This window comes from Lissotriton helveticus, chromosome 6 (assembly GCF_964261635.1).
Source record: "Lissotriton helveticus chromosome 6, aLisHel1.1, whole genome shotgun sequence".
Lineage (NCBI taxonomy): Eukaryota > Metazoa > Chordata > Amphibia > Caudata > Salamandridae > Lissotriton > Lissotriton helveticus.
Genome location: NC_136067.1, coordinates 1,273,373,419 through 1,273,390,432, shown reverse-complemented (window position 1 = coordinate 1,273,390,432; position 17,014 = coordinate 1,273,373,419). Strand labels below are relative to the sequence as shown.

Genomic DNA, 17,014 nt, shown 5'->3' with positions numbered 1-17,014 from the left:
ATCAGGTTTTAATCATTCATAGAGAGGTTTAACCCTCTCTGCATAATTTAGAATGTATGTTCTTCCGAAATTCAGGAAACCTAGTATTGATTGTAAGTTCTTCAGCGTTTTAGGTGCTTGGAGTACAGCACACTTCTCTAAGAAGTTGTCTGCTAGGCTTTTGCCTTCACTTGATAATTCATATCCTAAAAACAGGACAGTTAGATGGGCAATTCGTGACTTTTTAAAGTTGAATTTGTAACCCTCTGCTGCGAACCCAAGTATTATGGTGTTCACTCTTTTCAAGTGAGTCTCCAGGTCATCATCTGTGAGATAGATGTCATCGATATAAGATAATGCTTCATCATCATATATTTGTAGTAACTCTGTTACTCTTGCTGAGAATATTCCTGGGCTGTTCTTGAATCCTTGTGGGAGTCGACAGAAGTGTTTAGGGACCCCATTATTGAGAAAGTGGTCAAATACCTGCTTTTAGGTGCTATGTTTTGACAAAAGAATCCATTAGAGATGTCTAATGTCGTTTTATATTTTTTGCGCACAATGTTATTCATCAGTGCTGCACTGTGTGAGTTTGGTACTGCAAATGTTTTGCAACAGGAGTTTAAGTGTCTGTAGTCCAAAACTAGACGATATGAATCGTATGGCTTGGAGACAGGAAACAAAGGATTGTTCATTTGTGAGGTGCATGTTTCAATCACCCCCTGGTATTCAAGTTGATCTAAGATCTCCCTGACTTGCTTTTTAGCTTCTTGTTTAACTGGGTACTGCCTTTGTGCAGTGGGTTGACATTTTAACTGGATTTTGTGAGGAGGAGAATCCTCATCCCATCCTACATGATTTTTATATAATGCAGGAGCTTGGGCTACTGCCCATTTTCTTGCAAGTGTATATTTTTTATGAATCGGAATATGATTTGAGAAGGCAGGCATAATCATTTCTTTGCCATGAGGGCACTCCCTGACAAACTCTGGTGGCCAGTCTTTCTCAGCTAGAAGGATGTCATAGCCTTTCGAAAGGTTATCCCAAAAGAGACCCCTTACTTTCCTGGTCTTGTCCCCCTCTATACGCAGTGTAATTTCGTATATTTTATGAGGTTTGCTAACTCTGGTATCTGCAGTTTCCACCTGAATGTATTCATTCGTGTCCACTGTCTCCAGAAGATTCATCAAGATCTTGCGAGCTATGGTCACTTCTGCTGCGCTGTCTAGCATTGTCTGGGCCCACTCTCCGTTTTTCAGTTGTGTCCTCAGTATCCTCGGCATGTTTTATTATTTTAATACTGGCTACCTTCTTTCTTGGAAATTGTAATTTTTTACTTTGATGAGCAAGTTCCTTGTTTTTGGACTTGACGTGCTCTTCCCTGTGTTCTGACCGTCCTCTTCTTTCCGATTTCTGCGAGGAAGTCTGAAAAGATCGAGAGGGACGTATATCAATATCTTGATATCTATCAGGTTTTTTCAGATTGTCCCTATTTCTAAGGTTGTATCTTTTCTCAGAGGGATCCCTCTGGGGAGACTTGTTTCCGCGGTCTAGAGATCTTTCTCTCCGTTGAGGAGACCTTCCTCTGGACTGGAATGGTTTTTCTATGGGAGTGGATTGTTTATTAACATTCTAACTCTTTTTTGGAGTATTTAGATTATTTTTAATAAAGGTTTTTCAGGATTTTCAGTTAGTTGGGGTTTTACTGGTTTCCCACCCAAACTATCTCTACCTAGTTCTTCATGGGATGTTTCTATGATTCTGGCAAGTTCAAAAGGTTGTTCTGCTATATCTGTTTCTTTCAATTTCTGGCGGATCGCCACAGATGCTGCTTCTCCTTTTATGTTGGCTAATAATATAGCCGAGACCTGCTTAAAGTCTTTCAATAATTTCATACCCAGAGTTAAAGCAGGTTCTGGACCGTATTCATTTTGAATCTGTCTTAGTACATCTGGTATAACCGCCATGGACGGAACACCATGTGTTTTTGTGTAAATCGAAGCAAAGACTGTGCCCCAAGTGTCACAGTCCTCCACATGTGGTGCAATCCCCATTGGAAGACAGATAGTCAGAATTCTGTGTTTCTCAGTAGGTGTAGTATCAGGAAATACTGCCTCTATTTGAGTTATTTTTTTGTGCTAGCCAGAATGGAATTTGTTCCCGTTTTGGCTGATTGTATATTCTGTGGTGTAATTTTGTTTGTGTTCCCCTGATGAGGGGTCAGCTGTGGAATGTTAATTGCTGGTTGGACTGTTGAAGTCCGCATTACATATTGGACCAATTGTCTATGTATTTTAATTAGTATTTTTAGCTGAGCTAAAAGTTCCCGGTCTGACATTTTATCAATGTCAGGATGTGGTGTGTAGCTGGCTAGAACTGGCCATGTTGCTCCTGGTCTACCTAGTGGACCGAGCCTTGTGATGTGATTTTTATGTTTTAGGGCGCCTTTAAACCAGAGCAGGTGCTCTTGGTAATTTAGTGAGATTTCAACCTCCTCGAAAGGAGTGTATTCCTCCGGAGGTTCCTCTATTTTGGAATAGTGGAATTCTTTTGTTACAGCGTTTGCTGCTGGAAAGTGTATCCATGAATAGAATACCTCTGTCTGCCGATATTCATGGGCCTCTACCACGAATATGACTGTACCACCTCGTGATGTCAGTCCATTTTCTATAAGTTTAATAGTTATAGTTCTTCTTACATTTACCGGAATGATAACAGCCTCCGGGTCATTGTCCTGGAGACTTGTGTCATCCGCTAGGAGTTGAGCTGCTATTCTAGCTCTCTCCGCTTCATCTTCACTTTCCACCATTTTACTGACAGAAAGTTTTGTTGCAGATCAAGTTTCAAGGAAACAAAGATTAGGTGCGCAATATTTTGGAACACTGTATCCTTCAACATTGACTAAACCAAACACTATAGATAGGAATCTCTTCCTACTAAGTTCCGGCGGATTTTAACCTTTTACCCACTCCAGACGTCTTTTGGAGTTTTTACGGGAAAAGGGTCTGTGTGAAAAAGCACGACTGAGTTACTCTAGTGTCTTGCGTTAGATTATCGCCTTACCAAACGTTGGGCGCCATGTAGTGTAGTTCCTATATTCCCAATAGGCTCTGCGCATTGGAATAATATAAACAGCAGTGTAGACGTAGGACTGAGGTCGACTAGGTCTCTACTGACTATATTAGACTTAATTAGTTTTGCCAGCTAGCTCAGCGGTCACTAGAAACTTTCTCGAATAAACAAGGAGGAGTTTAACTTCCCTGGATTGACAAGAAGGGAAGGGAAGAAGGGAGCTTCTGACAACCATAAACATGACAACTTTGCTCCCTCAGAATAAGAGTGTATCTCTAGAGTCGTGTGAAAACAATAGACAGCTATTTCACTCAGTCAATTGTGCATACTTAGTTTCACCGGAGTGCAGAGAAATAGAGAGACGGGCGTTTTCAATAAAAGGTGTTATTTATTGAGCAGCCTTCTTTCTCATGCAAGAGAAATGAATTGCCACAATTGCAATACTTATCATAAAGTAAAGTGCGTACAGTAAAAGGAGTATTATGAAATAATACTGTAAAAGCATTGATATGGTTTCTTAGCCATATGATACTTTAAAATGGATAAAATATATACATACATAAAAACATTGACTAACGTACTCAACTGGTGCTTCTAGATACGCCTACCCCGGTGTAGCTGACCTAAGCCTAATACGTGGGAAGGAGTAAGTAAGTAGCAGTTTAAGTTAAGTTGGTTTTGCCAAGGAATCTGAATCAAGAATTCTCTTTAAGGGTTTAGTCAGCTCCGTACCTGGGTAATAGAAAGCAGGAGGTCTGGTATCTCTTTCTCAGGACTCAATATCCCAGCAACCCGCGAGGGCGGCTGGAAACACCGGAGCTGGATTTTCTCGGCTGGCGAAAAAGACAGCGTCTTTCTCAGTGCGTCAAAAGGGTGGGGCGGCGTCTGTGGGCTCTCGCATCAGCTGGGCTCTCGGGCAAGTTGATAGCCGCTCTGCTCCAACCCACTGTGTGTTTTCTTAAGGCAACGTTGGTATATTTATACCTGAAAGGTGCCGGGTTTGACGTAAGGTTGGACATAAGACGTCAATAAAGATGTCACTAAGAACTGGCCGTTCTTTCAGTGCTCGCAGGAGTTCTAGGACAAATCAAAACAGAAGCATGGGGATTTCCCAGGTTGCTGGAGGTTTGCTTTGTTTAAAGAACACGTTGTACTCTCTAGGAGTCTGGGGAAGTAGCCTTGCTTAATTTGGACAGCATGGGCTATGACTAAATATGGATATGATTCTTATGCCTTTATAAGGATATTATTTATTATAACCATATAAGGGCATAAATCGGGAATATCGAATTGGGGTCCTAGATAGAAATACAACAGTACTGCTGGACATGCTTTTAATGGTGCTGCCCGAGGGCATACCCAGAGACCCCAATGACATACAAATGGTTTTCACAACAAGATGGGCGTGGGCGTGGGAGAAACTGAAGCGGATCACCGGCACATCTACACTTTATTCCTTGGCACTGCTGCTTCCCAATGCCCGCTGGTTACCAATCACAGGAGAGAAACTGGTGCAGCGCACCTTGGCAAAATCTTCCATCACCAAACTGGGGGACTTATACCCCAGTGGGCACGCCTTTTCTATTACAGACGAAGACCGTTTCCATGATGCCTCCTTCATGGATCGCTTTGTTCTTGGGCGAGTCAGATCGGCACTTCGGTCATCTCTGCCTGGCCTTCCCCTAGAGCCAGATTCGTTCACCCCTTTGTCCACAATCATTAAAAGCCAAGATGGAATTCATCTTATATCCAAACTGTACAAAGTCTGTTCCAAGATAATCCCTGTACAGTACAACAAAATTCGCAAAGACTGGGAAGCTGATTTAGGTCACCACATCACAGATGACCAATGGACCAAATGTTGCACTGTAACAATAGAAGTCTCTTTGAATAGCCGGCACGAGCTACTGCATTTTAAGTTTCTGCGTAGAATGTATTCTACTTTCAGGGCTTACACGCAGGCTAACTGCCCGACTGCCGACTCTCAAGTTGAACAGAGCATAGTTCAGACAGGGGTGGGTTGATGCCTCTTCGCACCATACTCATCTATTTCACACCGCTAATGGTGGGGTCCCTCGAGCCCTCCTGAATGTATGTATTGTATAGCGGCCTTGACAACATGACTTCTGTGACCATATACCTTTGTATTCTTATGCCAATGTACTAATGACTGTGAGCACTCAAGTTTGTTTTTTATTTAATTTTTTTTGAAAATAATTTTTTCCACAGTAACTTAATGAGCCAGTACAGAAATAACAAAAACGATTCAGGTAGACATATAATCAGAGAAACTCCCCCAAATTCCAAGCCAGATTTTACGTTTCTTTACCACCTTAACAAAATACAAACTATGCTCAAACAAAAATAAATTATACATCTTAGCCTTCCATCGATCAAAGGAGGGAGGTTCGGGCTGTAGCCATTCGGCCGCAATACAAAGTCGGGCAACAGTCATTGCAATAAAAATAAGATATCTATGTTTGTATAAAGGAGTGCCCTTACCAACTTCTGGTCCAATATCCAAAAGCATCATTATAGGTGTTGTAACAAATTGAACTCCTATTACTCTAGACAGAAACTGTTCCATGTGTTGAATATCATTTGACAAACACAAACATGAAAAAAAGATATGTAACATATCTGCATCATCCCCCCGGCATTTAAAGCATTTTCCATCTTGCCCATTCCCCCATTTTAACATCCGTTCAGGGTTATAATATAAATTGAAACAGGTTTTTAAAACATTGAGCTTTCAGGTTCGCGGACAACAAAGTCTCCCTGGATCTAATAATAGCATCCTTTAAGCTCAAATTCTCCGTGCCCAGGACCGTGGCTCATTTAACACTGTGTTTATCTAGATCATCCTTTCTACAGGATAACAATAGTTGATACAACACCCCAATTTTAACCTGTCGTTAGACAGTAGTGACTACTAACCTAGAATCCGATCTAACTTTTTTCCGAAAAATAAAATCTCTTAATTGTAGAGACTTAAAAAATTGATTTTTGGGCAAATTATGCTGTTGTGATAATGCTTCATTAGACATCAGCAAGCCATCATTGCAAAAAAATCCCCCAGTTGAACAACACCCTTTCCCCTCCATCCAACATCAGTAGTATCCCAGAAGATAGAAGGAAGAATATTTACAGCATTTGTTGGAGTATACCGGGAAATCTTCATAACTGAGCAAAGCTTTCGTATTCTTTTCCAGACATTAAAAGCTGATATAAGTACCTTAAACCTTGTACGCTTGTAATAACTGCCGTCAATTTGTTTAAAAAAGCATTGACGTTCCACAGGACCCAACAGAACCTGGAAAATAGAGAGGGCCTCCGCCCTATTACTAACATCTTCTCCAGTTAATAAAATACGCATTTTTAACAAAAAACAAGCATAAAAGTAAAAGGCAAAATCCCGAATAGCAAGCCCCCGATCAATAGGTAGAGTCATGAATCTCATTGCTCGTCTTGGTTTACCCGGGGTCCAGAGAAACTTAGAGCAAATAGACGCAGGTGCTGCAATTGTGCCACAGATATTTCCAGCGGAACTGCTCGAAATAGATACAACACCTTAGGTAAAACATTCATCTTAATAATGTTACTTCTACCGATCAAAGTAAATTGCATTCTGGACCATCTATCCAGCGAGTCTTGAATATTACGTAATAGCGAGATCCAATTGACCGTGAGCACTCGAGTTTGCAATGAAGAATTGTAATAAGACGGTAAATAAAGTATTTTAAAAATCGCAGGCGCTGCTAAACACTTGGATGAGGGTTTATTATTATGGACATGGTGTTGTGTGGATAATGGAAGCGGGCTTTGGAGTACGTTCCGCCTCATGCCATTCTTTTACCACTTCAGCAGCCACGCTGGCCGCCACAGAGGCAATGATGAGGCAGGACAACAGATTGCTACTTTGCTCTGGTGAAAGGGTAAGTGAGACAGGATTTTAAAGTCTACCATGTTTTTGAGTACTTTTGTGTCCCAGTACATTTTATCTAGTTGGCTTCTCCAATGGTGGATGGTCTACAAAGCCAATCTCATGCCTTGCTCTCTCCCCCTGTCTAAAGCAACACTGTACGATCTCTTCTTTACAGCATCCAAATCTTATGCTCTAAGGCTTTTGAAATAACTTTTTCTGAAAGTTTATCAAAGGTAAATGAATGCTGTTTTTGCAAGGATTAATAAAGGCCACCAATCAATTCTTTACATAAATGAATATTTACAATGCACAATATGCAGGACACCTCTATAGCATATCGGACCATATTACATGTTACATATATGTATTTTTTATTTTACATATTTACTTGGGGTAATTAACTTGGAAAAGATGGATTTCAAACAGGCAAATGTTTATTTGCAATAGTAAGTAGAATATTGGATTATACTGTTTAGTTGCCTGCGGTGAATTAAAAAGTAATGCTTAATTATGCTGAATAACAAATTTTAGGAAAAAAACACTGTCTCTTAGTAAACACATTCCTCTTGTACGAGTAAGGGATTGTCCAAGCTGTTCTCTCAAAGGGTCATTGGATTTAGAATATTTAAAATTTTCAACTCGCCTCTTAACTTTTTCCCCCTGTACAGAACTGTACACAGTTAGGCAAGGTGGACCGTATCTTGCAAATTTTTTGGAGAGGGTTTAACGTCTTGGTGAAATCTGAAAAAGTCTTTTCAATGGAGCATTTGGCTAAACCATAACTACAGAATGGTGACTGCATGGTGTGCTACAGATATGTGTGTGTGTATATATCTATATCTATATATCTATATATATATATATATATATATATATATATATATATATATATATATATAGATATATAAACACAATTTGCTTTTCTAACGTCCTGTGATTATCTTTCTACTTATCCAAGATTGGGGTCTGAGGTCTGTAGATTGATCTGAGTGGAGAGGGGTTATAATAATGTTTAGTGCAGTCAGCTTCTGAAGTCTTTTTTGCCTAATGCCTTTTTTGGAATCTTTTGCAGCCACCCATTTGGCCTGCCACTGGTGTAATGGTACATGGGATCATCCAAGTGGTTACACCTATACATCATGCTGCTGGGAGAGAAATGGTAGGTGAGAGGGGAGGCTAGTAATTGAGTTGGAATCATGTCTTGAATGTTTCCCTTGTCCTCCCATGCTAGCAATAAAGAAATGGGCTCTAGTGTAGCAAACTTGTAAACTTGTAGTTATTTAGCATGACACCTAACATTCACCTCTTCCTTGTCTTTCTAATAATGTCTTGACACAAAGTCCCTCATGGCTATTCATACTTACTTATCTTGGGACACAATTTTCAAAAAACATTTTTTCCAGTGACCTTACAGTACGTTTTACCTGAAACATAATATTTGGTATGATTGCTTGTTTATTCAACAACATAGTTATTTTCATATCACCTTCAGCAGTGCCCCAAACAATAGAAATTTGCATTGGATATGAAAAGCATCTAAGATTTCTGTTGTGCCTTGAACTCCATGTTGGCTGTTTTAAACATTCCTGTCCCTAGTGACACCACATATAAGGGGAAACTGGGATGCTATGTTTGTCCTGGTAATATCCATGCCCTCTAGGATACTCTGACAACATGGCAATTTCCAGAAAGTCCTAGTCCTACCTTTAGCATCTACATAATAGACATCTTATCAAACATAAAATAGCAATATTTAAGAATATCCTAAAGAACATGTTTAGTCAATCCCTCTCAGTCACATTCTGGTTTCATTTTCGATGGCAGACCCATCAGACCATGGCACTTTTCAATATGTCAAGAATACCCAGCATTCTGTAAGGACAATTGTAATGCCAGAGATCACAGATGCCCAAAACATGCCAGGATTTATTGTCCCAGGGCCCTCACGTTACTTGGGGAAGGCATTATACCATGTCTGACCACAAGTTGGCAAGAAATATTACCATTATGGGAGAGACAGCATATTACCATGGGTGGGCAATGTGAATCCTCTAATGGAAATAACATGTTGCCAAGAATTATCAACACTGGTGCCTTTGATAGATTGATTTTTTCCCCCATGCTATAAAGGCTAGCGGTAGAAACAATTTTTTAACCATTTGCTGTTCAGGCTGCATGTTTCTTTCATCTACCTAAAAAGAACCCCTAAAAAGGCAAATGTAAATAAGCAGAATTAATTTGCAAAAAATAAAAACACATATTCATACACAAGCATACACACTCACACACATGCATACATTAAAGTACAATGAAATCCACATGGAAAACAAGTGGAAATCATTTTGTTTAACTAAAAAGCCATATTTACTGTCCAGTCGTGGGCGTCTTTCTCCAACAATGTAGCATCTCCCTACTGACATAGAAAGTACAATGGTCCTCTGAAGGTTCTTGAACTGTTCAGCACCACATTTAAATTGCTCACCTATTCTGTAGATTAGTGTCTTGTAAACAGCTGACAAAAATTGGTCCACTAAACCATAAAGAAAAAAGCAAAACCCTTCATTCCCTCCAGCATTCCTTGCATCTCTCTGAATGATACGTGGCATGTACCAAAATACTTGAATCTACCTCGTGGATTGGTTGATCTCATGGGTCAAAAGAAAAATTCAGCCAGGAGAAATACCAGATTACTTTCTCCATATAGACATATTGGTCCATTTGATCTGACTTTAATGGCTTCTCCATCTAATGCATACTGAATGCTCCATTATGAATCCTTAAGAATAACAGTAATTGTACTGGGGTTCTGATACATGCCAGTGTGCACGGGGAAGAGGGTGCCTCTGAATGTTGCAGAACTAAAGATATGACTGTAAAGTGATCACCTTGTGCCTTCTGCATGTTTTGCAACTTGTAGCTTTAGTAACATCTCACTTGAAGGTACTGCTATGAAGTGCAAATGTTAACATTGGTGTGTTATATCTAGATGGTATGGGATTCTCTTCTAATATTAAGATCTATTCAAAGTGAGTGGATCTATAAAGAGTACTGATGCCAATAGCATTCCAGGTAAATGCTATTTTGTCTGCTATTATGGATGTATGACGTTACAACGCATGCTATTACAACGCATGCTTTTACAACGCATTTTTTACAACGCATAAGATATTACAACGCAATATTTTACAACGAGTACTATTACAACGCAATATAGAGTTATTAATGAAAAAGTACCATTACAACGAAATCCTTTAACACGTATACCTTTACAACGCAATTAAATAATATATATTTTTTTGTAATATAAAATCTGGCACGGGATGCAGGGAAATTAGGGGTTTTTGGGTGGGGAAGTTTATTAAAATGTGGAGATAAACTGCACGGAAAAGCCCCGAATGTCGTAAAAATGCATACGTTTACAACACATTTTTTAAAATATTAAATAAATAAATAAAAAAATTTTTTTTTTTAAATAAAATAAATCCTGCCACGGGATGCAGGGAAATTAGATGTTTTGGGTGGGGAAGTGTATTAAAATGTGTTGATAAACTGCACGGAAATTCCCCGAAATCACATAGATTTTAAAATTAATACTCGAGTAACAAAATTAATACTCGAGTAACAAAATTAGTACTCGTATTTATGAAAATTCACATATTTCACAGAGAGAACGGTTTACTTTTTAAAACAACGTGGAAACGATTATTAAATAAATGAATTATAAACATTTTTCTAAAACAGAAACATTTTACATACAGAGAACCGCCATTTTAAGCACTGTTGTTTAAAAAGAAGTCCATCAACCATTTCCATGACATTAAAGATCAACAATACTTTCAAAATGGATGCCAAAACGGAACGAAACTGTGAAAATATTACTTCTAAACACAACATTTTAAATTATACGTTTTCACATTGTATGAATGAAAATAAAATTAGAAAACTAACGGTGTAAATTAAAGAAATAATGATGCTACTGACTAAAAGTTATAAATACGAGCAAGACACCATTTTTAAGTCAGTTGATTATCAACTCCCAGAGTGACCAGACATCAAAAGTTGACTCTCTGACCTCTTCAACGTGATATCAGCCATAGCCAACTTTGAAGCATTTTTTCAACGACATTCAAGTAAGTTAGGAAAACCCAGTAAAGAAATGTTTGATTATTATAGTATTTAAACATCAATTAGTTAGAAATATTTCGTTTTTAAATCCAATAAATAATAAAACATTAACCTTTAACTAAGGAAATACCTGATTATACTTACAAATAACTCTAAATAATCCAAAAATAATGTAAACGTTACTAATATTTAAACGTAAATTTTTTAAAATAAAGTATTCTATTCAGAAAAATAGTATACATTTTTTTAAACAACATAAAATATTTTTTTTTTTATAGAAACAGTTCTCCAACCAAGTGAGACGATTAAACCAGCTTTTCAAAATAAAGCTTTTTTTCTAAAGACCAACAGTACTCACCACGATTTAAAATAAGGTACTTTTTTTCCTATTTACCAAAACACATGAGTAAATAGTTTACACGCCTTCCGATGTAATAATCCATAACTTTAAATTATTATTTTCTCACAGAAAATCCAACTTGGTGTAAGAAAAAATCCATTCATTTCCGAAATACAATCGTCTACATTTTAAAAAGGTAAATCTTTGTTATATTTAATAAAAGTATAAATAATAAAGGAAATTATCACCGAAAAAACTGAATTAAATATTGATCTTACTACTTGAAAATGCAACAGTACAGAAAGTGTGACATGATGTAGAGTTTTCAAATTTCAAATCCAACATCTACAAAGTGCAGCTGTTCCAAAAATGTGGGATGGTTTAAAATAAACAATAACTTAAGCAATTTCAAAACGTTGCAATTCTAGAGAAAGCTAGAGTTTAATTTGGTAAATTAATTAGAATTCCTACACAATAAAAATGGACCACTAATAAAGTAAGTGATGTTTTGAAGATAACAATTGTTTATCATTTAAAACTTGTCAGTTATCACTAGATCACAAACAATAGAAATCAGATTTTCATGAAATGTTTTGAATACATTTTAGATACTCAAATTTATCTTCTGAAGCCCTCCAATCAAGAACAAAAACTGGAAATACCAGTCGACAAAGAAAGCCAAACAGAAACATATAAAAAAATTGTCATTATCAATAAGGTAAGTGCTGGATAGTGTTGAAGTGCCACTGAGTATTCTAACTCCAGGAAAGTGCATCAGTAGGGTAAGTGCTGGATAGGGTAGGGGTGCCACTTACTATTCTAACTCCAGGAAAGTGCATCAGTAGGGTAAGTGCTGGATAGTGTAGAGGTGCCACTTACTATTCTAACTCCATAAACTTGTATAAATAAGAAAATAATTATACATTTCTAAAAGATAAAACATAGACATAGAAACAAATAATATTTTTTTTCCCTTTACATTTTTTCAACAGATAATGTCAAGCCAGGCCACAGCCTCTTACATTAAATCCAGGAAAGGAAACAGACTTCTCCAACATTGTGGATATATATATTGTAATGAAAGGATAAGTGAACCAAGGAGACATTGAAGGTGTGTGCAATATTACTCTTCCCGTTGCAGCGGCAGAGCGGTTACTGTTGGTGACAACATAATAAAAACAACTGAACATAACCACTCTGCCTCTGCAATGGAGATAGAAATACGTGAAAAAATAAATGAAATGAAAGATATTGCATCCACCTCCAATAAAACTCCTGGTACAATTTTAAGACAGGTTGCACAGCATGTCCCTGGTCATATTGCTTGTAATATGCCTATTATACCCAATTTGCGTAGAATTATTCAACGTAAAAAGCAGGCAAGTAACACTCACACAGTTACCCCTCAAACTTTTGCAGACATAAATATTCCTCATGAACTTACTCTATCTTTCTCTAATGAACCTTTCTTACTCTATGACAACCAAAACCCTCTTAAACGTATTCTAATTTTTAGCACTCCCCGCAACCTTTTTAAGTTAGAAAATACTGAAATTTGGATGATGGATGGAACGTTTAAATGTACACCCCATCCTTTCACCCAAATTTACAGCATTCATGCACAGATTAACAAAAATGCAGTTCCCTTAGTGTATAGTTTGCTACCAGATAAGCAATCTGCAACCTACACTGAATTTTTGTCAGTGATTAAAGATAAAACATCCGGAAAAAGTCCTAGGAAAATCATTATAGATTTCGAATTGACTATGATCAATGTGATCAACAAAATGTACGTGGATACCCAAATTCAGGGATGTTTTTTTCATTATTCCCAGGCATATTGGCGTAAATTACAAAAAACATCCCTAGTTTCAGATTACTGCTCAGATAGCAAACTACAATTTGAATTAAAAAAATTAACAGCACTTTGTTTTGTACCTCCTGAAAGTGTAGACGAGTACTACACTGCAATTTCTGAATCAGAATATTATGTCGAAAATGAAGAAAAATTGGCACCCTTGTTAAATTACTTTGAGGACACATGGATTGGGCATCTAAGCAGATCGGGTCACAGGAGGAAGCCACGTTTCCATGTGGAGTGGTGGAACTGCTACTCAACCTGCTTGGAAGGAGGTGCTAAAACAAACAATGGGGGATGGCACAACTCCTTCAGTCATACAATTGGGAAACATCATCCAAATTTCTACTCTTTTGTGAAAACTTTGAAGAAGGAGCAAAGTTTTCAAGAAATGAGGCTTGCACAAGCATTGACAGGTAGCCTAAATCCACGACCTTCTAAACAAGCAAAGGAGATGTCCGAGAGACTATTGGCAGTACTTCAACAATATTCGTTAAGTGTGGCATTAGACTACCTTGAAAATGTTGCTAACATATTACATTTCTAATCAATTCTCACAAACTTACTTTCCTGCTTTTGCTTTAAATTATTTTTTTCACATTTAATTCAATTGGCATTTTTTAAAAACATTTTCAAATATAATTTTCGTCGGGTTCCCTTACCTTAAGAAGTCTTCTCTTTTTTCTGTTCCACCATTTTCCAATGTATACAGATCCATAAGTATTTTTTTTCCTAAAAAATAACCCTTACAATCCAAAGATAAGTTACTCTTCTCCTTCTTTTTTTTTTAACTAAAATTTTTTGATCCATTGCATTTAAAATGGAATATATTTATTTTAGAAAACATTTTGAACTTCTTTAAAAAATATCCTTTCCTTCCTCACCACTTATTTTTTCCAAAGTTATGCTTGCTTGAAATTTGGTTTAAAAAAAAAACTGGTTTTTTGATAAAGATTTTTTTTAAAGAATTTGGCATATTTTTTAAAATTGTGAAAAAATGGAACAATGTTGTAATCTCTTAAATTTATACCTCAAAAAAATCTGCAAAAATTATCAGAATATTTTTCATTTACTGTTTATCAAATCGATTTTTTTTCATTTTTTTATTTTTAAATCGATAATTTAATGCATTTCCTGAGTAATGCATTCTTCTTTACAAGTAAAAAAATAATGTCAGTGCCATAAAATACATCCATATTCATAACTTATTTTTTTCAATTTTTTTACTTTTTTCTGTACTTTTTCAAACAGAAAAATTACGTTCTGGAAAACAAATCCGTCTTCGTTGCCCGAATCCTTTTGCATTCTTTTTTTTTCTCCAAAAATCCCTTGCAGCAAATGTGACGTTGCCAACCTGTAAATTAATTTTTTCGGTTATGTAACATCACATCCTAACTGGATTTTTTCTTGCTAACTAAATCATAATGAATCTCATTCCAGTTTTTGCAACAAAAAAAAAAACAAAATAATTCCTTTAAATTCATGGCCTATTAAATATTAAACCAATGCAACCAATCAAACCTCAAAAACGAAAAGTACAACAATTTAATCAAAATGCATCTCCCTTCTTTTTTTCCTCTTTCAATTAAAAAAAACAGTTTAATTTATTACCAACCAAGCCAAAAGCAATCATTTTCCCAAAATAACAAATCTATCCCATTTCTCTTCTACAAAACTTCAATCGCAATACATTTCTATCTCAACACCAAACATCAAAAGTTCAAAATGTTTTCTAATAATTATATAGTTAATTATTTTCCCATCTTTACCCATTACTTTAATCGTAACATAACCCGACGTAGGCATATACAAGTGAAAAGGTCGGCGACATGCTGAAAACAAACACTAAACAACTTTTTTTTACATCCGCAACCTCTCCTTATCCTTTCATTACAATATATATACCTTATTTTCTTTTTTTTTACTTTAAATAAAGTTATTTAAGTTTCCTACCTGAGCGCAGATCAGCTTCCAGCTGCTTCCAGCAATCGATGCAATCCAAGATGGCCGCTAACGTCGACGTTAACGTAACGACGTGATCAAAATCTACCAAGATAAAAAAAGGACTATTTGTTAAACATTTATTTTTCCTAAGTTATTATTTAATTTTTTTTTTATTTCTAAACATAAAATGTTACAAAAATATGGAGAATGTTATTAAAAATGTATATTTATGTTTTACATTTTTTTAATAAAATAAAGCAAACTAAAACAATAACGTCATGGTCTTTCTACTTTTATATTTTATTATACTTAGTTTGAAAATAAAGTTTTCACTGCTATAAATTATGTTTTTTATCACTTACCAGTATGCTAGTCTTGTTTCCATCTTCTCCCTCCTTCTTCTGTTGTTTTTCGACCTTGCTATTCAGTTCCGTGGGTTACTATCGAGTAGTCATTGAAATAAACGAAGGACTAAACCGTCCATTGGAATCAATGTAAAACCATGGTAAATTTTCTAAAAATGCTTCTTATAATATGTCTTTCATTTTTTTTTAAATCCAAAATATTTTAAATAAATAATAAATAATTATACTTTTTTTTATTAACCTTATTTTCCTTCAGAAAATAATAATAATTGTTATTAAATTAACATTCAAATTAAACCTCTATTTTCTTCTTTAAAATTTACCAGAGTATTATTTCTTAAAATATTTTATTAAAATAAATATAAATACCTGAGTATTAATTTATTTTTAATTTAAATTAAATATCTAATATTAAACATTACATTTTAATATTTTAAAAATTAAAAAATAAATAATAATTAGTAATTAAATATAGTTTATAATTACCAGAGTATTATTTCTTAAAAGATTTCAAAAAAATAAATATAAATACCGAGTATTATTTCTAACAATATTTTAGAAAAATAAATATAAATACTTGAGTATTATTTTTTTAAATAAATTAAATTACTAATATTAAAAAAAAAAAAAAATATCTTTATTAATTAAAAATTAAATAATAATTAGTAATTAAATATAGTTAAAATATTACATTTTAATATTGTTAATAATTAAAAATTAAATAATAATTAAATAATAATTAAATATAGTTAAAACATTTATATGTTATTAAAAGATACCTGAGTATGTATTCTTCTAATTAAATTCATTTTTCCAACATTTATTAATATTTATTAATTTATTATTTAAATATTTTCCCAAAAAAATACCTCAGTATTAATTCTTTTAATTATATTCATTTTTCCAATATTTTTTCAATATTTATTAATATTTAATAATATAATTTTACATAGAAATTAAATCAATTAAAAAAAATATATTTACAATGTAAAAGCATGCGTTGTAACAGCATTCGCGTTGTAAAAGCATGCGTTGTAAAAACATGCGTTGTAATAGATTTTGCGTTGTAATAGTTGCGTTGTAATAGCACTACGTTTTAGTAGTTGCGTTGTAATGACTGTTTCCCGCTATTCCACATGATGTGATGTCAAAGACTACTTTGATGATTATGTAGCCATTCCTTACTTAAGATGAGTGATTTGGGAAGTGTGGTCTAGTGATAAGAGAGGGATCATTTGTGGTGGGCAGAGATGATGGTTAATGAAGGTGGGCCTTGTACTGGGTTGTGCCTAGCTCTATTTTCGCGTATTTACAGGTATCAGTCTGGCCATTTCAAGACAGAATTACACCGGGGAGCAGCTCTGTGATGTTCAGTGTCGTGCTGTACAATGCTGAGGGAGACTGGG

At 35.4% G+C, this 17,014-nt stretch overlaps 1 protein-coding gene across 1 annotated transcript in view; it reads left to right on the top strand.

Annotated features, from left to right (window-relative positions):
• LOC144763423 (uncharacterized) overlaps positions 1 to 17,014 on the top strand; it is a 248,452-nt gene that overhangs the window by 180,434 nt on the left and 51,004 nt on the right. The window contains exons 13-15 of the mRNA XM_078649006.1: positions 6,916 to 6,986; positions 8,049 to 8,135; positions 16,924 to 17,013. Of these exons, the coding sequence (XP_078505132.1) occupies positions 6,942 to 6,986; positions 8,049 to 8,135; positions 16,924 to 17,013 (222 nt within the window). The 5' untranslated portion in view covers positions 6,916 to 6,941. The remainder of the gene's footprint in view (positions 1 to 6,915; positions 6,987 to 8,048; positions 8,136 to 16,923; position 17,014) is intronic.